We start from the raw sequence: 17,454 nt of genomic DNA on the forward strand, positions 1-17,454 counted from the left end.
GATCACAATAACACACACAGGTGACAGGTGACTGGTGACATCACAATAACACACACAGGTGACTGATGACATCACAACACACACAGGTGACTGGTGACATCACAATAACACACACAGGTGACTGATGACATCACAATAACACACACAGGTGACTGGTGACATCACAATAACACACACTCACCTCGGCACGGCATGACACGGTTTAGGTTGACATGTGCTGACTTAAGACAAGTGGACATTCAGACTTGTCATCATGGATGTGTTGACTTGAGTAAGTACTTTTTTTGTAGTGGAGATGCAACTTAAACCGTGTCAGGCCGAGGCGAGTAGAGCCGGTGGAAATACGCCACAAGTCCTTGCTCTGAGGCACGCACATTATAGTATGTTGTAGGACGCGTCTGTCCTCCAACATACGTGAGCACCCGAAAGCCTCGGTATAGTTCACAGACTGGAAGTAACATCCGATTGGGATTTTGATGTTTTGAAAGACGTAAATGTCATTAATTTGGCAGGTGAATGCTCTGATACTTGTTCTGATATCGACTGTATGAATGAGGACATGAGACGAGTGACAGATGCTTCAGGCTCAGCAGGAGACGGAGAAACTCAGGGTTTGTTGAACTTAACCTGCCAGTGAGCAGGTTAAGTTCAGGGAGTATGTTGCCAGGGTAACTGACTCAGAGTTAAGCTGAACTGGCTTTGTGAAATCGAAAAACCAGAGTTTCCCTCATCTCAGTGTGAGCTAACAGAGGTTTCACCTGCTTTCTGAAACATCTCAATAACACACACACACAGAGGAAACCAGTGACACAAAGTGACCACACGAGGCAGCAAACATCGTTATAAAGGATAATAACGAACGTCATGTGTCACATGATTAACATACATGTGGGTGGAGCCTCATCACTGTGATTGGCTCCACCTGCTGCAGCTTCATATAAAACCACATGATTAGGTCCAGGTTCACTTCAGACCATGTGACTCAGGTAAGAAGACCTCACTGATCCTCATGTCTGACTGAACCAGTATACTTTGAACAGGAATGTAAATCTGTGGTTCTGACTTTGTTCTCTCAGAGTCCAGGACCTGGTCTGACTGTGGTAGTTCTGTTGTCTCCGCAGCCTCAGTCAGGATCATGTCGGCTGTTAAATCCGGATCTTCTCTTCGGACTCTGCTTCTCACTCCAGAGCGGATCCCGACCTTCATCATCCCGTCCTGCAGTCCGCTCTTCGCACTCTCTCCTCACCGCGGCTCCTCAGACCGGATGAGGCTCCTGTCTGAACCTGATGACGACGACAGTCCGCGTGGAAGCCCCGCCCCTGCGGCCTCGCCCAGGTTCCGGCTCCGCCTGCCTCCCCGGATCAGGACCCCACGCCGCGCCGCGGCAGAGTCCGCGGACACGGACTTGACGACCCGCGCGGCCATGTCGTTGCCGCACGTGGAGAAGGTGACCACACCCTACGGTTTTCGCGCCGTGCTGACCGCAAGCCCGTGCACGTGCCGGCGGGAATCCCTGTTCCACCGTAACAAGCCGGTGACGGTGACTGTGACTGACACCGAGGAGCGGCAGGACCCCGGTCCTGGTCCTGGTCCCGGCAGCAGGTCCCGGTTAAAAAGTCTCGGTGTTCACGTGATGAAGGAACTGAAAAAACCCGCGGCGGCTCTGAAGGCTCTGAGTCCCGCAGGTCGGAGGAGTGAGGCCCGCTGACGTCATCTTGGGAACCTCTGCAGGTCACATGACCTTTCCGCGCTGTGTACTTCTTTTAAAGTGAAATAAAATAAAATGTTAAATGTTGGTTTTGTGATGATTTGAGTTCAGTTTTTCATCTTAAATGTGAGTATTTTATAAATAGTTAATACTTTATGAACTCATTATAGTAAAGCAGATGAATAATCCTGAGTGACGTCACAAAGCGTCTCTGCTCGTCTGTTAAACGTCACGTTTTAAAACAACTTCTCAAAGTTTGTTAAAATCCATGAAAACACAATAATTGAACATCAACGTGTCAATGTTGTAAAGACATGTGACCAAATGTTTAAAAAAACAAATAACACATTAATAGGAAATCTTTTTTTTATATTACTTTAAGAGATAAACGAGATTTATTTCACTGTATCGGTCATTAAATATCGGTCAGATAGAAGCCAGACCTTCATCCATTGAATCTCATCCACAAACTGGGTCTAGTACGAGTTTACGAAAACCTCTTTAGTCTGTTATTCCATAGGAATTATGAGGCGATCAGACAGACGTCAACGTCACGTATACGTCATTACGCACAGCCGGAAGTACAGTGTGGGATCGTTGTGGCGGGTAAGTGAACGATCTTTGTACCAATGTTCTGTCTTTAAACCAGGTCTGGTGAGGATTTACTGCTCTGAGACCGCGGACTCAACCGGAACCGGAACCGGGACCCGGTTCTTTTTTGCTAATGTTAGCTGCTAACAGCAGAGCCGGGCAGTGTTAGCATGGTTAGCTGTTAGCAGCAGAGAGGAGACAGTGAAGACACGGACACACCGGTGAGCCGGGACTGAGGACACGGAAACACCGGTGAACCGGGACTGAGGACACGGACACACCGGCGAACCGGGACTGAGGACACGGACTCACCGGCGAACCGGGACTGAGGACACGGACAGACCGGTGAACCGGGACTGAGGACAGCACACAACAGTGAACCGGGACTGAGGACACGGACTCACCGGGTAACCGGGACTGAGGACACGGACACACCTGAGGAAAAGCAGTTAACCCAGTATACTTTATTTAAAATGTAAACGGTGACACCGTGACAACAATAATCTTTATTCATTTAATATCAGAAACTTTATTACCGTAATTGCGGTTCGTTTAACTGTGGTAATAAACTTTATTCTACAACTAATAACCTTTATTTATGATTATTGTTATTATAATATTATTATTATAATAACAATGATCATAATAATAATGTGATGTTTCTGCAGAGGTCAGAGGTCATGGTCGTCCACAATGAACCCAGCTCGCAAACGCCTCAAACTCAGCCCGCCCTCACCAAACCCTGCCCCCTCCTCCACCTGCAGTCAGGGGGCGCTGCCATCCAGCTCTCACCTCCTTTCCCATCATGCTTTGCTGCGAGGTGAAGCTGAGGAGGAAGAGGAGGAGGAGGAGGAGGAAGGTTATCTTCTGGTGGAGGAAGATACGACTGACTCCAGCCTCATCATCACCATGGGTAACACAAACACACACACACACACAAACACACGACATCATCAGTGATGTCACTCCATCGGTCTGACTGTGTGTGTGTGTGTGTGTGTGTGTCAGAGGACAGTCAGCTGGAGGTGAAGGCAGCGAGGAGGAGAACAGTGAGGAGGAGGAGGAGGGGCAAACTGATGGGAGAGGAGGAAGATGAGCAGGTGGGCGGAGCCTCAGAGAGCGACGAAAAGGAGGAGGTGGAGATTGACAGACGGCTCGATCAATCGCTGGCGACAAAGTCTAAGCAACATAATCTGACCACAGTGAACGTGAAGAACATCATCCACGTGAGTGCACGCACACACACACACACCTGATTAATTACACCTAGATTAAGATTATATATGTATATATATACATAAATACATATACATACATACATACATACATACATATGTATTTATGTATATATACATACATATATACTGTATATGTATATATGTATGTATATATACATACATGCATACATACATATATGCATACATATATCTGTATATATGCGTGTGTATGTATATGTGTATATATATGTATGTGTGTATGTATATATGTGCTGTAATCTCTTTTTAAACTCACCTAAAAAATTGCTGAGAAAAGCCCTCAACGTGATGTATTTTCATTTAAATTCATTATTAATGTAGATCAAAAGTTTGATATATAACAAAAACGGTGGCTTTATAAAGTCATTTATTGTTCTAACAAACGAACAGATGCAGCCGTTTACATTCCGCTGTGTTCTTTTGTCAAACTCCAAATAATAAGAAAATACAAATAACATAAATCATCGGGTCCATATAGACCCTTTCATTGTATATAAACATTCCAAGCCTAGTAGCCTGTCGACTAGTTCCACTTCTACTTGTACTAACTTGTACTAGTACTACTACTTCTACTAGTTCCAGGCCGAGTTTTCTGACCCCAAACTATGCATGCTAAATATGACTGTAATTAATTAAAGTTAGTTAGTTTTTTTTATTAATCCCCTTAGGGAAATCGCAATTAACTCGATAATTTGACACCCCTTATATAAATAAATATATGTATGTATATATATATATATATATATATATATATACATACATATGTGTATAATGAAACAATTTTGTTTCATAAATAAAGATCTGATCAGTTGTTTTCAAGTTTGACTGTTGACCTTTGACCCACAGGAGGTCATCACTAACGAACATGTGGTGGCGATGATGAAAGCTGCCATCAACGAGACAGAGGCTGTTCCTGCATTTGTGAGTCACTGTCACTGGCGTCCAATCAGAGCCGAGTCTGTGTTCCTGCTGAGTCATGTGTCTGTGTTCCTGCTGAGTCATGTCTGTGTTTCTGCTGAGTAGCGTGTCTGTGTTCCTGCTGAGTCATGTGTCTGTGTTTCTGCTGAGTAGTGTCTGTGTTCCTGCTGAGTCATGTGTCTGTGTTCCTGCTGAGTCGTGTCTGTGTTTCTGCCAGTCAGCGTTTCTGTGTTTCTGCTGAGTCATGTGTCTGTGTTCCTGCTGAGTCATGTGTCTGTGTTCCTGCTGAGTCCGTGTCTGTGTTCCTGCTGAGTGGCGTGTCTGTGTTCTGCTGAGACATCGTCTGTGTTTCTGCTGAGTCGTGTCTGTGTTTCTGCTGAGTCGTGTGTCTGTATTCCTGCTGAGTCGCGTATCTGTGTTTCTGCTGAGTCACGTGTCTGTGTTTCGGCTGAGTCATGTGTTTGTGTCCCTGCAGGAGCCTAAAATGACTCGGTCTAAGTTTAAAGAGGTGGTGGAGAAAGGAGTGGTGAGTTAACGGATTAATACGCCTGATCATGTTTACACACAAACAAACAAACAAACACACAATGTGTCACTTCCTGTTTCCTGTCAGGTGATTCCTGCCTGGAACATCTCTCCCATCAAGAAAACCAGTGACATTAACAAGGTGGGGTCAGAGGTCGACCTTTATTTTCCTGTGTACAATCTGACAAGTTTGATATTTTTACAGTGTGTTGGTTTGTGTTCAGCCTCCTCAGTTTGTTGACATCCCTCTGGCTGAAGAAGACTCCTCTGATGAAGAATATCGTCCTGATGAGGAAGACGACGATGAGACGGCTGAAGATGTGAGACTCTGCTCTGATTGGCTCGTCTCAATTTAGTTTAGTTCAGTCTCTCATGGTCCGTGGTTGTGGGCTCGTGTCCGATCACAAACTATCGTGTTGTTCTAAACTTGTCTTGTTTCTAAATCACATAAAAAAATGTCAGACGTTCACAAACAGAATTCATGGTTTTAAATGAACGCAGTGAATGGATGAACTTTCAGTTTAGAAAGGAAGGCTGATGTAGAAACACTGGTTATTGATTGGTTATCGATGACCTGCAGACGTTCCAGGAGAGCGACATGGAGAGCACAGCTTCTTCTCCCAGAGGAAGTCGTCTGAGCAGAGGGGACGAGGACAGCTGCAGTCCCTGGCAGGTGCACCTCTCTGGACATTTGTTGTCCACCTTTGAACTCCAACTCTTCTTTGTTTTGTTTTGTTGATCTTTGGTCAGATGACGACATGTTTCTAATCAGAGACGTCACTCTTCCCCCTCTTTCTTCTTCAGACTTCTCATAGTCGATCCAGGACTTTGAAGGGGAGGTTTGTCTCCATGGGCCCTCCCCCTCCCCCCAAAGCACTGCCTCCCAAAGCAGTGACTGACAGCACCTTTCTGGAGAAACTTCATGCTGTGGAGGAGGAGCTGGCTGTGTGTATGGAACCATATCAGGTAGAGAACACTCGGAAACACATTTAACACATCTTCAGACACAGTTGGTAGATCTTTAGACACAGTTGGTAGATCTTCAGACACAGTTGGTAGATCTTTAGACACAGTTGGTAGATCTTCAGTTGTTGAATCTTCAGACACAGTTGGTAGATCTTTAGACACAGTTGTTAGATCTTCAGACACAGTTGGTTCTTCAGACACGTTGTTAGATCTTGGGACACAGTTGGTAGATCTTTAGACACAGTTGTAGATCTTCAGACACGTTGTAATCTTCAGACACAGTTGGTAGATCTTTAGACACAGTTGTTAGATCTTCAGACACAGTTGGTAGATCTTTGGAGCACAGTTGTTAGATCTTCAGGTTGTTAGATCTTCAGACAGTAGATCTTTAGACACAGTTGTTAGATCTTCAGACACAGTTGGTAGATCTTCAGACACAGTTGGTAGATCTTCAGACACAGTTGGTAGATCTTTAGACACAGTTGTTAGATCTTCAGACACAGTTGGTAGATCTTCAGACACAGTTGGTAGATCTTTAGACACAGTTAGATCTTCAGAAACAGTTGGTAGATCTTCAGAAACAGTTGGTAGATCTTTGGACACAGTTGGTGGATCTTTAGTTGGTAGATCTTCAGAAACAGTTGGTAGATCTTCAGAAACAGTTGGTAGATCTTCAGACACAGTTGGTAGATCTTCAGAAACAGTTGGTAGATCTTCGATCTTCGAACACAGTTGGTAGATCTTTAGACACAGTTGGTAGATCTTTGACACAGTGGTAGATCTTCAGACACAGTTGGTAGATCTTCAGAAACGGTTGGTAGATCTTCGACGCAGTTGGTAGATCTTTACGCAGTCGGTAGATCTTCGAACACAGTGGTAGATCTTCAGAAACAGTTGGTAGATCTTCAGAAACAGTTGGTAGATCTTCAGACACAGTTGGTAGATCTTCAGACACAGTTGGTAGATCTTTAGACACAGTCGGTAGATCTTTAGACACAGTCGGTAGATCTTCAGACACAGTTGGTAGATCTTTAGTCACAGTTGATAGATCTTTAGGAACAGATCTTGAGACACAGTTGGTAGATCTTTAGGAACAGTCAGTAGATTAAGTTATTCATCATTTTATTGTTTTGTTTTTATCTTTATGTGTTTCTTCATGTTTGTCTTTTTCTCCTCACTGATAAGAAGCGTGTCTTAAGATGGTATCTGTGTTTACCAGGGTCAGGTCTTCAGTGTGGGGCCTGTGTCAGTGGTTCCTGAGAACCTGGACCTCAGAGAGACTGTTAAAGTACACACAACTACACACAATCTTAACATTGTGGGCAGCTAAGCAAAGCTAACGTGGTGAGCGGTGATGGAGGGACAAAGTGAACAATTTCACATCTGCTGCTTCTGTTGCTGTGTGGGGTGCTAAAGCTAGGTTAGCATGGTTAGCTGCGACTGATTCTATCGTCTTGTTTTTTGTTAATTTCATTTTTTTTTTGTCTGTCAGCCTTTGTCGGAGTCGGAGGACGAAGTTGGTCTCATGGCGTACCGGACTCGGTCCAAGCGTCCCCTGCGTGATGTCCCCCTGGGCAGACTGGAGGCGGAGCTCCGAGCTCCTGATATCACACCCGACATGTACGATTCCAGCTCCGCCCTCGAGGACAGGGATTGGACTGATTGGCTGAGAGGACTGATGACCACAGACGTAGACAACGAAGGTGAGGACGTGTGTGTGTGTGTGTTCTTGTATTTGTTGCTTTGTGAGGACCAAAAAAATGTATAAATCACAAATGAGATCCTGTCTCTCTCTCTGTCTCACTCTCTCTCTCAGAGGAAGGTGATGATGATGATGACCCTGAATACAACTTCCTGGCCGACATCGATGAACCTGACCTGGAGGATTACCGTGACGACAAGGCTGTCCGCATCACCAGTCAGTGTATACACACACACACACACACACACACACACACACACGTGATGTTGATGATGATGATGATGATGGTGTGTTTTCATACAGAGAAGGAGGTGAATCAGCTGATGGAGGAGCTGTTTGAAACGGTGATTCTCACTCAACAACCTCAGTTGCGTTTGTTCAGTCATGTGACCATGAGTCACTAACTCTGTGTGTGTGTGTGTGTGTGTGTGTCAGTTAAAAGAAGACCTTACAGGACAGGAAGTGGATGATGAAGGCCACGAGGAAGAGGAGGAGACACAGGAGGACAAAAACAGTCATGAGACACAACACACGTCTCAGGAACACAACACGTATGTAACGCATACACCAACATGTGAACACACACACACACACACACACACGGGAACACACTCACTGTGTGTGTGCTGATGTCACAGAGCGCTGAGTGACAGCGAGGAGCATGAACCAATCACAGAGCTGCGTACAGTGAAGCAGAAGTTGTCCTGGATCAGGAAGAGACGACACACACATGCACTGTGTGACACACACACACCTGAACCACACACACTGAAGCTGGATGCCACACAGAAGAGACACCTGCAGCAGCAGCTACAACAGGTACACACACACACACACACACACACAGTACTTGGACACATAATGACACAGTGTCTCTCTCTCTCTCAGCACGTCCAGTTGTTGACTCAAATTCACCTGTTAACTTCACCTGTGTCCAAACTTCAGAGTGAAGCAGAGACCACCAGACAGTTCCTGGTAACACACACACACACACACACACACACACACACTCATCATGAGGCTTTTGTTCTTGAATAGAACTAAAGAGTGTGTCTCTTGTTGTTTCTCAGGTGGAGTTGGACGTCCTGGCTCTCAGGACAGAGCTCCTCATGTCCTCACTTTGTCCTGGTTTCTGCAGCAGCTTCAGGTCGTCAAACCTGCAGGGGGCGCTGCAGCTGCTGGACGAGCTCAGGCTGAGTCCCATCAGCTACCAGACCAGGCTCCACCCACCTGACGCCAGAGGACACAGTGAGTTTAGCTGCCCAAAGGCATGATGGGAAAAGACACACCTCTGTATCTGTGTGTATGTCTCTCACGTGTGTGTGTGTGTGTGTGTGTGACAGTGCGTGTTCACCCTGTCATGCCTCCTGAACTTGCCTGGATCTTCTCCACCCGTCCGGTCTTTCTTTACCCGGAGCTACTGCCGTGTGCCAGTCTGGACCCGGCTCTGTACTGCCCCCGCAGGATAGCAGCTTTCACTGCAGCTGAGGACTGGTATATATGAACACACACACACACACACACACACACACTCACTCACCCTGAAACGTTTGTGTCATCGTGTGTGTGTGTGTGTGTGTGTGATCTCAGCCTCCTGGTCCTGGGTCTCAGGAACATGGACAAGTCATGTGACCCACCAAAGCTGGTGTCTCAGTTCCTGTTGAGGAAGACTCTGGTCCAGGTGAGGCGAAGAATCCTGCAGTGCTGCAGACCTGGTGTCCCCGACAACATCGTCAAGGTAACGCACCCGCCACACATACACACACACCACCTCTGCCTGTACTCCTGTGGCTAATGCTAAGCTAACAGTATGTGTGTGTTGTGCAGGTGTTCAGGTACCAGCGAGTGTTGTGGCCGATGCCTGTAGCTTGTCGTCCCCTCAGTCCTGGAGAGCGGCGCCCCCCAGTGGAGAGAGAGGACAGTATCATGCCGATGTGGCTGGTTGTGAGTAATATTACATCATACACATGTTATTACACATGAACGTGTTATTAACATGTGTTATAACATGATATGAACATGTTAAATAAACAAAAGTCTTCCTCCACCCACTCACAGCGAAGCCTTCCTGTCATCTATCCAACTATTAAACGCTACAACGCCCCTCCTGGCTCCGCCCCTGAGGCCCCTCCCACCTGCAAGTTGACTCGCCCCCGTCAGAGTCACTACACTTTCCTTCGCTCCGCCTCCAGCTACAGTTTCCCTCCCGGGACAAAGTATCCGCCCCGTCTCCCCAAACACCTCGACTTCAAACGCATTGGGTTTGTTGTTCTGCAGCAGCCCCTCCCACCTCCTTCCACTGACTCCTCCCCACTGGTGTCAGGTGGTGACATCATCATCACCTCCACCATCTCCTTGGCAACCACAGAGCAAATCAAAAGTCACTATCAGACGCTCGTGGGCCTGAGGAGGAAAAACAAACCCTCCATGAACGGAGGAGGAGCCAGGAGTGCCACGGAGACATTGGCTCCTCCCCCTCCTCCTGAAGGCCCTCCCTCCTCTCAGCTGGTGGAGGAAGACGATGACATCAGCACAAATGATGAAGAGGGAGAAGAGGAGGAGAGCGAGGTTCTTCTGGCTCTGTCCGAATCATCGTCCAGCACCGATGACAACCACCTGAGCGACCGCGAGGAGGTGGAGTCTGAGCGTGAAGAGGGAGGGGCGACCAGCCGCTCTGACGTTCAGCTGCAGGTGAGTTAGAAAACTCCTTTATCAATCTGAACATCAGGATGAACTGATCCATGTTACTGATTAACGTTTGTAGGAGAAACTGTTGTCAGGAGGAAGTGAGGAGGAGGAGCCTGAGGTGGAGGAGGAGCCTGAGGAAGATGATCAGCGGCAGTCGGACGATGAGGCGTTTGCTCGGGATTATCTTCACAGAGTAAGAATAACTGCACGATAAACGTGTAATCGAGGGAAGAGACGATGAATTCATCACATGTTGCGATAAAAACGTCACTGAGTTGATGAAAGTGAAGCATTAACGTGTGTGTGCCACCAGGGGGAGCAACACGTATGTTATTAATATAAGCGGCTACATATGCCCCGCCCCTCCTCTTAAATCCCAGTCAAAGCTCCGCCCCAAAACACCAGGAGTGCTGTTTATTGTAACAGTGTTAACTTTAGTTTTTGTTCTTTAAACAAACAAAATGACAACAGAAGTAAAACCTTTGACATGCGATCATTTCATAAACTACTTCCTGTTTCCTGCTCAGGTGTGTGAAGCAGTGGAGGCGTGTCCAGGCGTCGCCCAGCAGCTGCTTCAGGTCCTGGATCAAGTCTCTGCGGGGGCTGCGGGGGCGGTGGGGGCGGACCTTCTGTACGACAGACTGAGGCATCTCCTGCGTCCGTGGCCTCAGCTGCTCAGAGACTTTGCCGCCTTCCTGAACTGTGAGCAGGCGCAGAGCTGTGGACTGGTGAGTGACCTCACTGTGACCTCACTGTGACCTCACTGACCTCTCTGTGACCTCACTGACCTGACTGTGACCTCACTGACCTGACTGTGACCTCACTGTGACCTCACTGACCTCTCTGTGACCTCACTCTGGAAGAGGCGGAACCTGTGTTAACTCTTCTTCTTCTTTGGTGAAGCTGATGGAGCAGCAGCTGTTTGAAAGCAGCCGCCGGTTTCTACGGCAACTGGGTCAGAGTCTGGGAAAAAGCTCGTCCCTGTACCAACAGGTGGTGTCGTTGCTGCAAGAAAGCCCCACCCTCTCGCCTACAGACATGGAGAAGGTAGACGGTGACCTTTGACCTGTTAAAGCAGATAAACACATCAGTTTTTTTCCCCCCTGATTGTTTTTTTTCCTGTCAGATCTCGACTCTGCTTAAGCTCCACCCCCACCTGCACCAACTTTTCCAGCAGCTCCACCCTGCCTCGTTACCCGCAGCAACAGAGGGGGACTCGGTTTCCCAGAATCCTCTTGACAAGAACAGAAAGAGAGTTGGTCATTGGGCTCCTGAACAGAATGAGACAGGAAGTGGCAGAGAGGAAGAGGAGGAGCCAAACGAAAAAGTGGTGGTCTGGACTCGGTCAGAACAAAAACCCAGTTTACTGAAGTTGAATTATTCACGTCAAAAATTGATTATTTAATGTTAGTCATGTTTTAAAAACTTTATTAACGTGGTTGTTTTTTAACATTATAATGTAAATGTGGTTTTATTCATAGTAATAATAAAATTGTCACTTTTCTTCTGAAAACCTACGGATGCAAACAAAATCACGAAGTATAGCATAGACATGAGGCTCCGCCTCTTCCTGTCACAAATATTGATCTTTTTCATTGTAACACGTCATTTCCTGTTCCAGCGAGGCAGACCGTGCCATTCTGACGGCCTGTCAGCAGAGAGGAGCCAATAGGGAGACGTTCACACAGGTCTCCGCCCACCTGGGAAATAGGACTGCCCAGCAGGTGAGATAGGGCAGGGCTTTAAGTTGGTAGATTTCAGAAAAACTGAGCAGCTGAAGTGAATTCTTGTTTCCTCCAGGTGAGTCTGCGATTCCACGATCTGATGAGTCTTTTCCAGAAGTCCACTTCCTGTTCCTCAGGGGGTCAACAGCCAATCAGCTGACAGGAAGCTGTCTGATCCAGAACTGGATTAAACTGGACAGCTCAGAATATTTGGCCTTGAATCCGTTTTATTGAGTTAGTTATTCCCGAGTTCTCAGAGGTTTGTGTCCGAAGATGATGCATTCCATTAACATTGGAAGTTGGAGGTCGGAACTGGGAGTGACGCTGACTGCGTTGTTGAAAATATTCTGCGATCGTAAACAAGACTTTTATCCTGGATTTTTCAGAATGGTCTTCAGAGCTCATGATGGTTTGTATTTTTATAGTCGTTATTATTTATTTGATGTACATTACCTCAGTCAGACTCCACCCACAGGGGGGTTGTGGGCGGAGTCTCTGTCATTTTCCACCAGTGAATGAAGAATGAAAATCCCTGCGATAACTTAAAAAAATCAATGTGACTTTAAAAAAAAAAATGCTCCAACCAACAATAAATCAGAGTTACACTTGTTTTGGAGATTTCCCAGAATGCATCTGGATTAAACCATGTCCTGTGAAGGTTTTATAGAAAATGTATTCACACTGAATATGAATACATGAATGTTTGTTTCATTTTCCATGTTTTTAAAAAACAGGAATTGAATTTTTCTTTGTAAAATTGTTTATTTTCTGATGTCATTAAAGTGATCCTTCATATAAAATGAATGAGTTTAAGTTTCGACGATATCTCCGTCACATTTCCACGTCTCCTGTGTCTCGTGTGAGAGTGAGTGCTTTTATTTTCTTTTGTTTCATGGATTAAATGCTAGTTCGTCATACAACCACGCATCAAGAAAGCTGAAAGACTCCTTTAACTCCTAAGTAAGTCAAATTTAAGAAAGTTTAAACGTAAAATGATGTTTTTATCTTTCAAACACTTATGAAAGTTGATTGACAGGTCAGTGAACCAATGAGACGCTAATGTCAAATGCCCCTCGCGATCGAAGGCCAATTACAGCGCAGATTTCCGGTGTTTTCCCTATGACCCCGCCTCCTTTTTGGACAGGTGGCGAGAGAGCAGAGTGTAGTCAAGTTAGCACCCGTTCTTCAATCTAATACCGGAAATCAAGGAAAAGATCTCGATACTTTAATAATAAAAGCACGTAGTGATATATTTTACATGAGAATTATTGATGTTGTTACGCAGACGTGAGAGAAGTATGAACTTGTTTCCGTTGCTTATGTGCGCGTGCTCACTCAACGAACACTTTTATGTTCAGTGTCTTTGACGAACGGTACTTTTATTATGAAAGTTCCGTCCGGAAGTGCTCTTTGTGTGTGACTGTCGCTCTGAAACGTCTCCGTATTTGTTTTCACATTTTTCGCTATTGAAATCTCTCGTGTTTTCTCTTTAAAATGGCGGCCGCTATCCGCCTCTTCTTCTTCTTCTTGTCCACTTTTCCCGCGGCGTTGTCCTCGCGAGGGGACGTGCTCGAGCTCGGGGACGCTGACTTCGACTACCTGGCAACGGAGCACGAGACCATGCTGGTGAAATTCTACGCACCATGGTAACGGTGTTAGCATTAGCATCGTTAGCTTTATAATGTGAAGAAAAATCAACACGTCTCCTTTCCTTCCTTCCTTTACTTCTCTTTTCTCTTCTTCACTTCCCCCCGTATTTCCTCCTTGATCTTGTTTTCATTCATTCTTTGTCCGTTCTTCTCCTCCTCTCTCCTCCCCGTGTCATCCTCTCTCCTCTGTCCTCCTTTGTCATCCCTGTGTCCCCCTCCGTTCTACTCTCTCCTCCCTGTGTCCTCCTCTCTCCTCTGTCCTCCCTGCGTCCCCTTCTGTCCTCCTCTCAGGTGTGGCCATTGTAAGAAGTTGTCTCCAGAGTTTGACCGAGCAGCGAGTCGACTCAAAGGAATCGTCCAGTTAGCAAAGGTGACGTCATCATCATTGTTAGCATCACTTAGCATATCATATATATACATACATACTGTGTGTGTGTGTGTGTGTGTACATATACACATACATGTGAGGAAAAACACGTCACATAAACCTGTCCGTCCTCGTCTGTCTGTGTCTCAGGTGGACTGCACCGCTCACTCAGAGACCTGTGGACGTTTCGGTGTCTCTGGTTATCCAACTCTGAAGATCTTCAGGAGTGGAAAAGACTCCGCCCCCTATGACGGACCTCGCACTGCAGGTAAACACACCTGTGGGTGTGTTACTGATGTGGGTGTGTTACTGATGTGTGTGTGTGTGTGTGTGTGTAGACGGCATCTCTCAGTACATGAAGAAGCAGACCGGTCCAGACTCAGTTCTGTTGAGGACTCACTCAGACCTGCAGACGTTCATCAGTCACTACGAGCCCAGTGTCGTTGGTACGATGACGTCACGTTTCACTGTCTCCGCCTCTTTTTACTGTACACACATATTTAAATATAGGCTCCGCCCCCGTGTGTGTCTCAGGTGTGTTTTCAGGTGAGGACAGCGCTCGTCTCTCTGAGTTCCTCAAAGCTGCAGCGCTGCTCAGGGAACAGTTCCGATTCGCTCACACAACTGACCTGAGGCTGGGGGCGGAGCATGGAGTCCAGTCTGAGTGAGTCCACTGATCCAGAAGCCCATACTGATCCAGACCCACATACTGATACAGAACCTCTGTCTCTGTCCGTCTGTCTGTCCGTCTGTCTCTCTGCAGGAGTGTGTTGTTGTTTCGATCGCCCAGACTCAGCAGTAAGTTTGAGGACAGCGTGGTCGTCTTCTCTGATCACCTGACCATCAGCTCGCTGCGACGCTTCATCAGAGATCACATGTAAGCTGTGACCTTTGACCTCACTCTGCCTCACTGACTGACCCCGTCACCTGACCTTTGACCTGTCTACAGTCACGGTCTGTGTCCTCACATGACAACGGAGAACAGAGAGCGACTGAGAGTCCGAGACCTGCTGACCGTTTATTACGACCTGGATTATCACCTGAACCCCCGCGTGTCCAACTACTGGAGGAACAGGTAACACACACACACACACGTGCACACACGTACATACACACGTGTACACACACGCAGCTGTGTAAGCTCCTCCCCCTGTGTCTCAGGGTTATGAAGGTGGTGTCTCAGTACAGTGGGCGGGGCCTGACATTCTCAGTAGCCAATAAGAAGGACTTCCTGTCCGAGCTGGAGGACGACTTTGGTTTGGGGACGGAGGATGGAGGAGACCTGCCGTTCGTCACCGTCCGAACCAAACTGGGCCACAAGTTCACCATGAGGGAGGAGTTCACGTAAGTAAGCTCCGCCCACACTGGCGTCCTACCACATCTCACCTCTGTGACATCACAGTTCCTCAAACAATCGTGTGTCGTTTCAGGAGAGACGGTCAGTCGCTCGCCAGGTTTTTAGACGATTACTTCGCCGGTCGTCTCAAACGCTACGTTAAATCTGAACCTGCACCTGAGAGGAACTCTGCCCCTGTCAAGGTCAGTGACCTCTCAGTGACCTCTCAGTGACCTCTCAGTGACCTCTCAGTGACCTCTGTCTCTGACATCTGCAGGTGGTGGTTGCTGAAACGTTTGATGACATCATCAACGATGGTGATAAAGATGCTGTGATCTTGTTCTACTCGCCGTCCTGTCCACACTGTAAAAAACTGGAGCCTGTTTTCAGAGAGCTCGCTAACAAAGTATGAACATCGGCAAGTGTTTTCACGACAAATCGTACGAGACAAAAGTATACGTCTCCGGTTCTGGTCCTTCATGATCGCCGCTCTCCGCTCGGTGCTGCGTACTCTGCTGGTACGGCTCCGAAAACGGTTTACAACTGTCCAGATTTTTACTAAACTGATCCTTTCAGCTCAAAACTCCTCTGGAAAGGGCAACAACAAGTACGGCGGGAATAACTCGAGTGTCTTTATGAAGATTTATTTCTCACACACAGTTCGGTTGTAAACCCTCAAATCGTACGGGTTCTGAAGACTAGATTATATCACGTCCAATGAAAGACATTAAGGTACGATTAAATCGCGTCAAAACAAAGAAATTAACGTACGATTAAATCAAAGACATTAACGTATGATTAAATCACGTCAAATGAAAGACATTAACGTACGATTAAATCACGTCAAAACAAAGACGTAAACGTGTGATTAAATCACATTAAATTAAAGACGTTAACGTATGATTAAATCACGTCAAATTAAAGACGTTAACGTACGATTAAATCACGTCAAATCAAAGACATTAACATATGATTAAATCACGTCAAATCAAAGACATTAACGTACGATTAACTCACGTCAAATCAAAGACATTAACGTACGATTAAATCACGTCAAATCAAAAACGTAAACGTGCGATTAAATCACGTCAAATCAAAGACATTAACGTAATATTAAATCATGTCAAATCAAAGATGTAAATGTACAATTAGCTCACGATTTTTTTGTTTCAGCTCGTTTCTGATCCGAACATCGTCATCGCAAAGATGAATGCCGTCGATAACGACGTCCCGCTGGCCTATGATGTCCCAGGGTGAGTTAGGATTTTCTCTGTGAGAAAACGTTAAACCACGTTTCACGTTAAGTCACAAGTTTGTTTGTTTGTCTGTTTTTGCAGATTTCCGACCATTTACTTTGCTCCGATGGGGAGAAAGGACGAGCCCATTCGCTACGAGGTAACACACGACTGTGTGTGTGTGGGATGACGTGCGATCTTTATTGCGATAAAAGATGTTTTTGCTAAAGTTGCATGTTTTTTTACTAACAGGGTGGTCGAGAGTTAAAAGACTTGCTGAAGTTTGTGAAGACGAGTCGCAGTCGAATGGCCGACGCCTCAAGGGACGAACTCTGACATGTTCTTTCATTCACCAATGAGAGCGCATCGCTGGTTTCCATGGATACGGGGTTAGAGATGACAGATCTGCATCTGAACCAGAGACAGGAAGTGATGAAAGAACACCTTTCACCAGTCTGACTGTGGTCATGTGACGGAGTGATCGCACGTTTCTGTGATTATTTACTTATTTATTTATTTATTTACTATGTTTTTTACAAGAAAAACTGGAGCAAAACAAAACACATATCACTGACCAACGCTTTAATTAACATCTACGTCTGTGCCAAAACTTTATTTATTCAGTTGTTGCCTTTTGCTGAAAGTAACAGGAACTTTTATTTTTTTACTGTCGATTCATCATCTGATCCTGAAAATAAATCACAGTGTGAATTTTATTTATTTTCATTCCCTGTTGTCCAAGTCATTTATTGATTCATTCACTGGTGTTTGAGACAGTTCTTTTATTTG

At 46.1% G+C, this 17,454-nt stretch overlaps 3 protein-coding genes across 4 annotated transcripts; all 3 read left to right on the forward strand.

The window, feature by feature from the left end:
• Positions 1 to 151: 151 nt before the first annotated feature.
• Positions 152 to 1,789, forward strand: LOC122764890 (C2 calcium-dependent domain-containing protein 4C-like). The gene is made up of 2 exons (XM_044018889.1): positions 152 to 986; positions 1,122 to 1,789. Exon 2 carries the CDS (start codon positions 1,136 to 1,138, stop codon positions 1,706 to 1,708), a length of 573 nt encoding a protein of 190 aa, XP_043874824.1. The 5' UTR covers positions 152 to 986; positions 1,122 to 1,135; the 3' UTR covers positions 1,709 to 1,789.
• A 493-nt stretch (positions 1,790 to 2,282) lies between these two features.
• Positions 2,283 to 12,882, forward strand: gon4la (gon-4 like a). Its single transcript, XM_044018890.1, has 26 exons — positions 2,283 to 2,860; positions 2,968 to 3,212; positions 3,308 to 3,525; positions 4,402 to 4,476; positions 4,949 to 4,999; positions 5,087 to 5,140; positions 5,223 to 5,318; positions 5,579 to 5,671; positions 5,803 to 5,964; positions 7,457 to 7,667; positions 7,781 to 7,882; positions 7,970 to 8,010; positions 8,102 to 8,217; positions 8,305 to 8,485; positions 8,555 to 8,641; positions 8,737 to 8,914; positions 9,010 to 9,160; positions 9,257 to 9,404; positions 9,494 to 9,610; positions 9,725 to 10,357; positions 10,431 to 10,547; positions 10,882 to 11,082; positions 11,258 to 11,401; positions 11,481 to 11,698; positions 11,976 to 12,078; positions 12,155 to 12,882. The coding sequence occupies exons 2-26, from the start codon at positions 2,993 to 2,995 to the stop codon at positions 12,236 to 12,238; spliced, it is 3,801 nt and encodes a 1,266-aa protein (XP_043874825.1). The 5' UTR covers positions 2,283 to 2,860; positions 2,968 to 2,992; the 3' UTR covers positions 12,239 to 12,882.
• A 168-nt stretch (positions 12,883 to 13,050) lies between these two features.
• pdia8 (protein disulfide isomerase family A, member 8) lies at positions 13,051 to 17,366 on the forward strand. Of its 2 annotated transcripts, XM_044018886.1 has the most exons (13): positions 13,057 to 13,724; positions 14,019 to 14,097; positions 14,245 to 14,362; positions 14,433 to 14,540; positions 14,629 to 14,758; positions 14,858 to 14,971; positions 15,044 to 15,169; positions 15,256 to 15,438; positions 15,525 to 15,633; positions 15,708 to 15,836; positions 16,604 to 16,683; positions 16,768 to 16,825; positions 16,918 to 17,366. In XM_044018886.1, exons 1-13 carry the CDS (start codon positions 13,573 to 13,575, stop codon positions 16,999 to 17,001), a joined length of 1,470 nt encoding a protein of 489 aa, XP_043874821.1. In that variant the 5' UTR covers positions 13,057 to 13,572; the 3' UTR covers positions 17,002 to 17,366. The 2 variants fall into 2 exon arrangements, 1 of the variants encoding a protein (XP_043874821.1); XR_006359895.1 differs by lacking the exons at positions 16,768 to 16,825; positions 16,918 to 17,366 and having other exon boundaries at positions 13,051 to 13,724; positions 15,708 to 15,948; positions 16,604 to 16,644.
• Positions 17,367 to 17,454: the final 88 nt, after the last annotated feature.

Source organism: Solea senegalensis, unplaced genomic scaffold, assembly GCF_019176455.1.
Source record: "Solea senegalensis isolate Sse05_10M unplaced genomic scaffold, IFAPA_SoseM_1 scf7180000017739, whole genome shotgun sequence".
Taxonomy (NCBI): domain Eukaryota; kingdom Metazoa; phylum Chordata; class Actinopteri; order Pleuronectiformes; family Soleidae; genus Solea; species Solea senegalensis.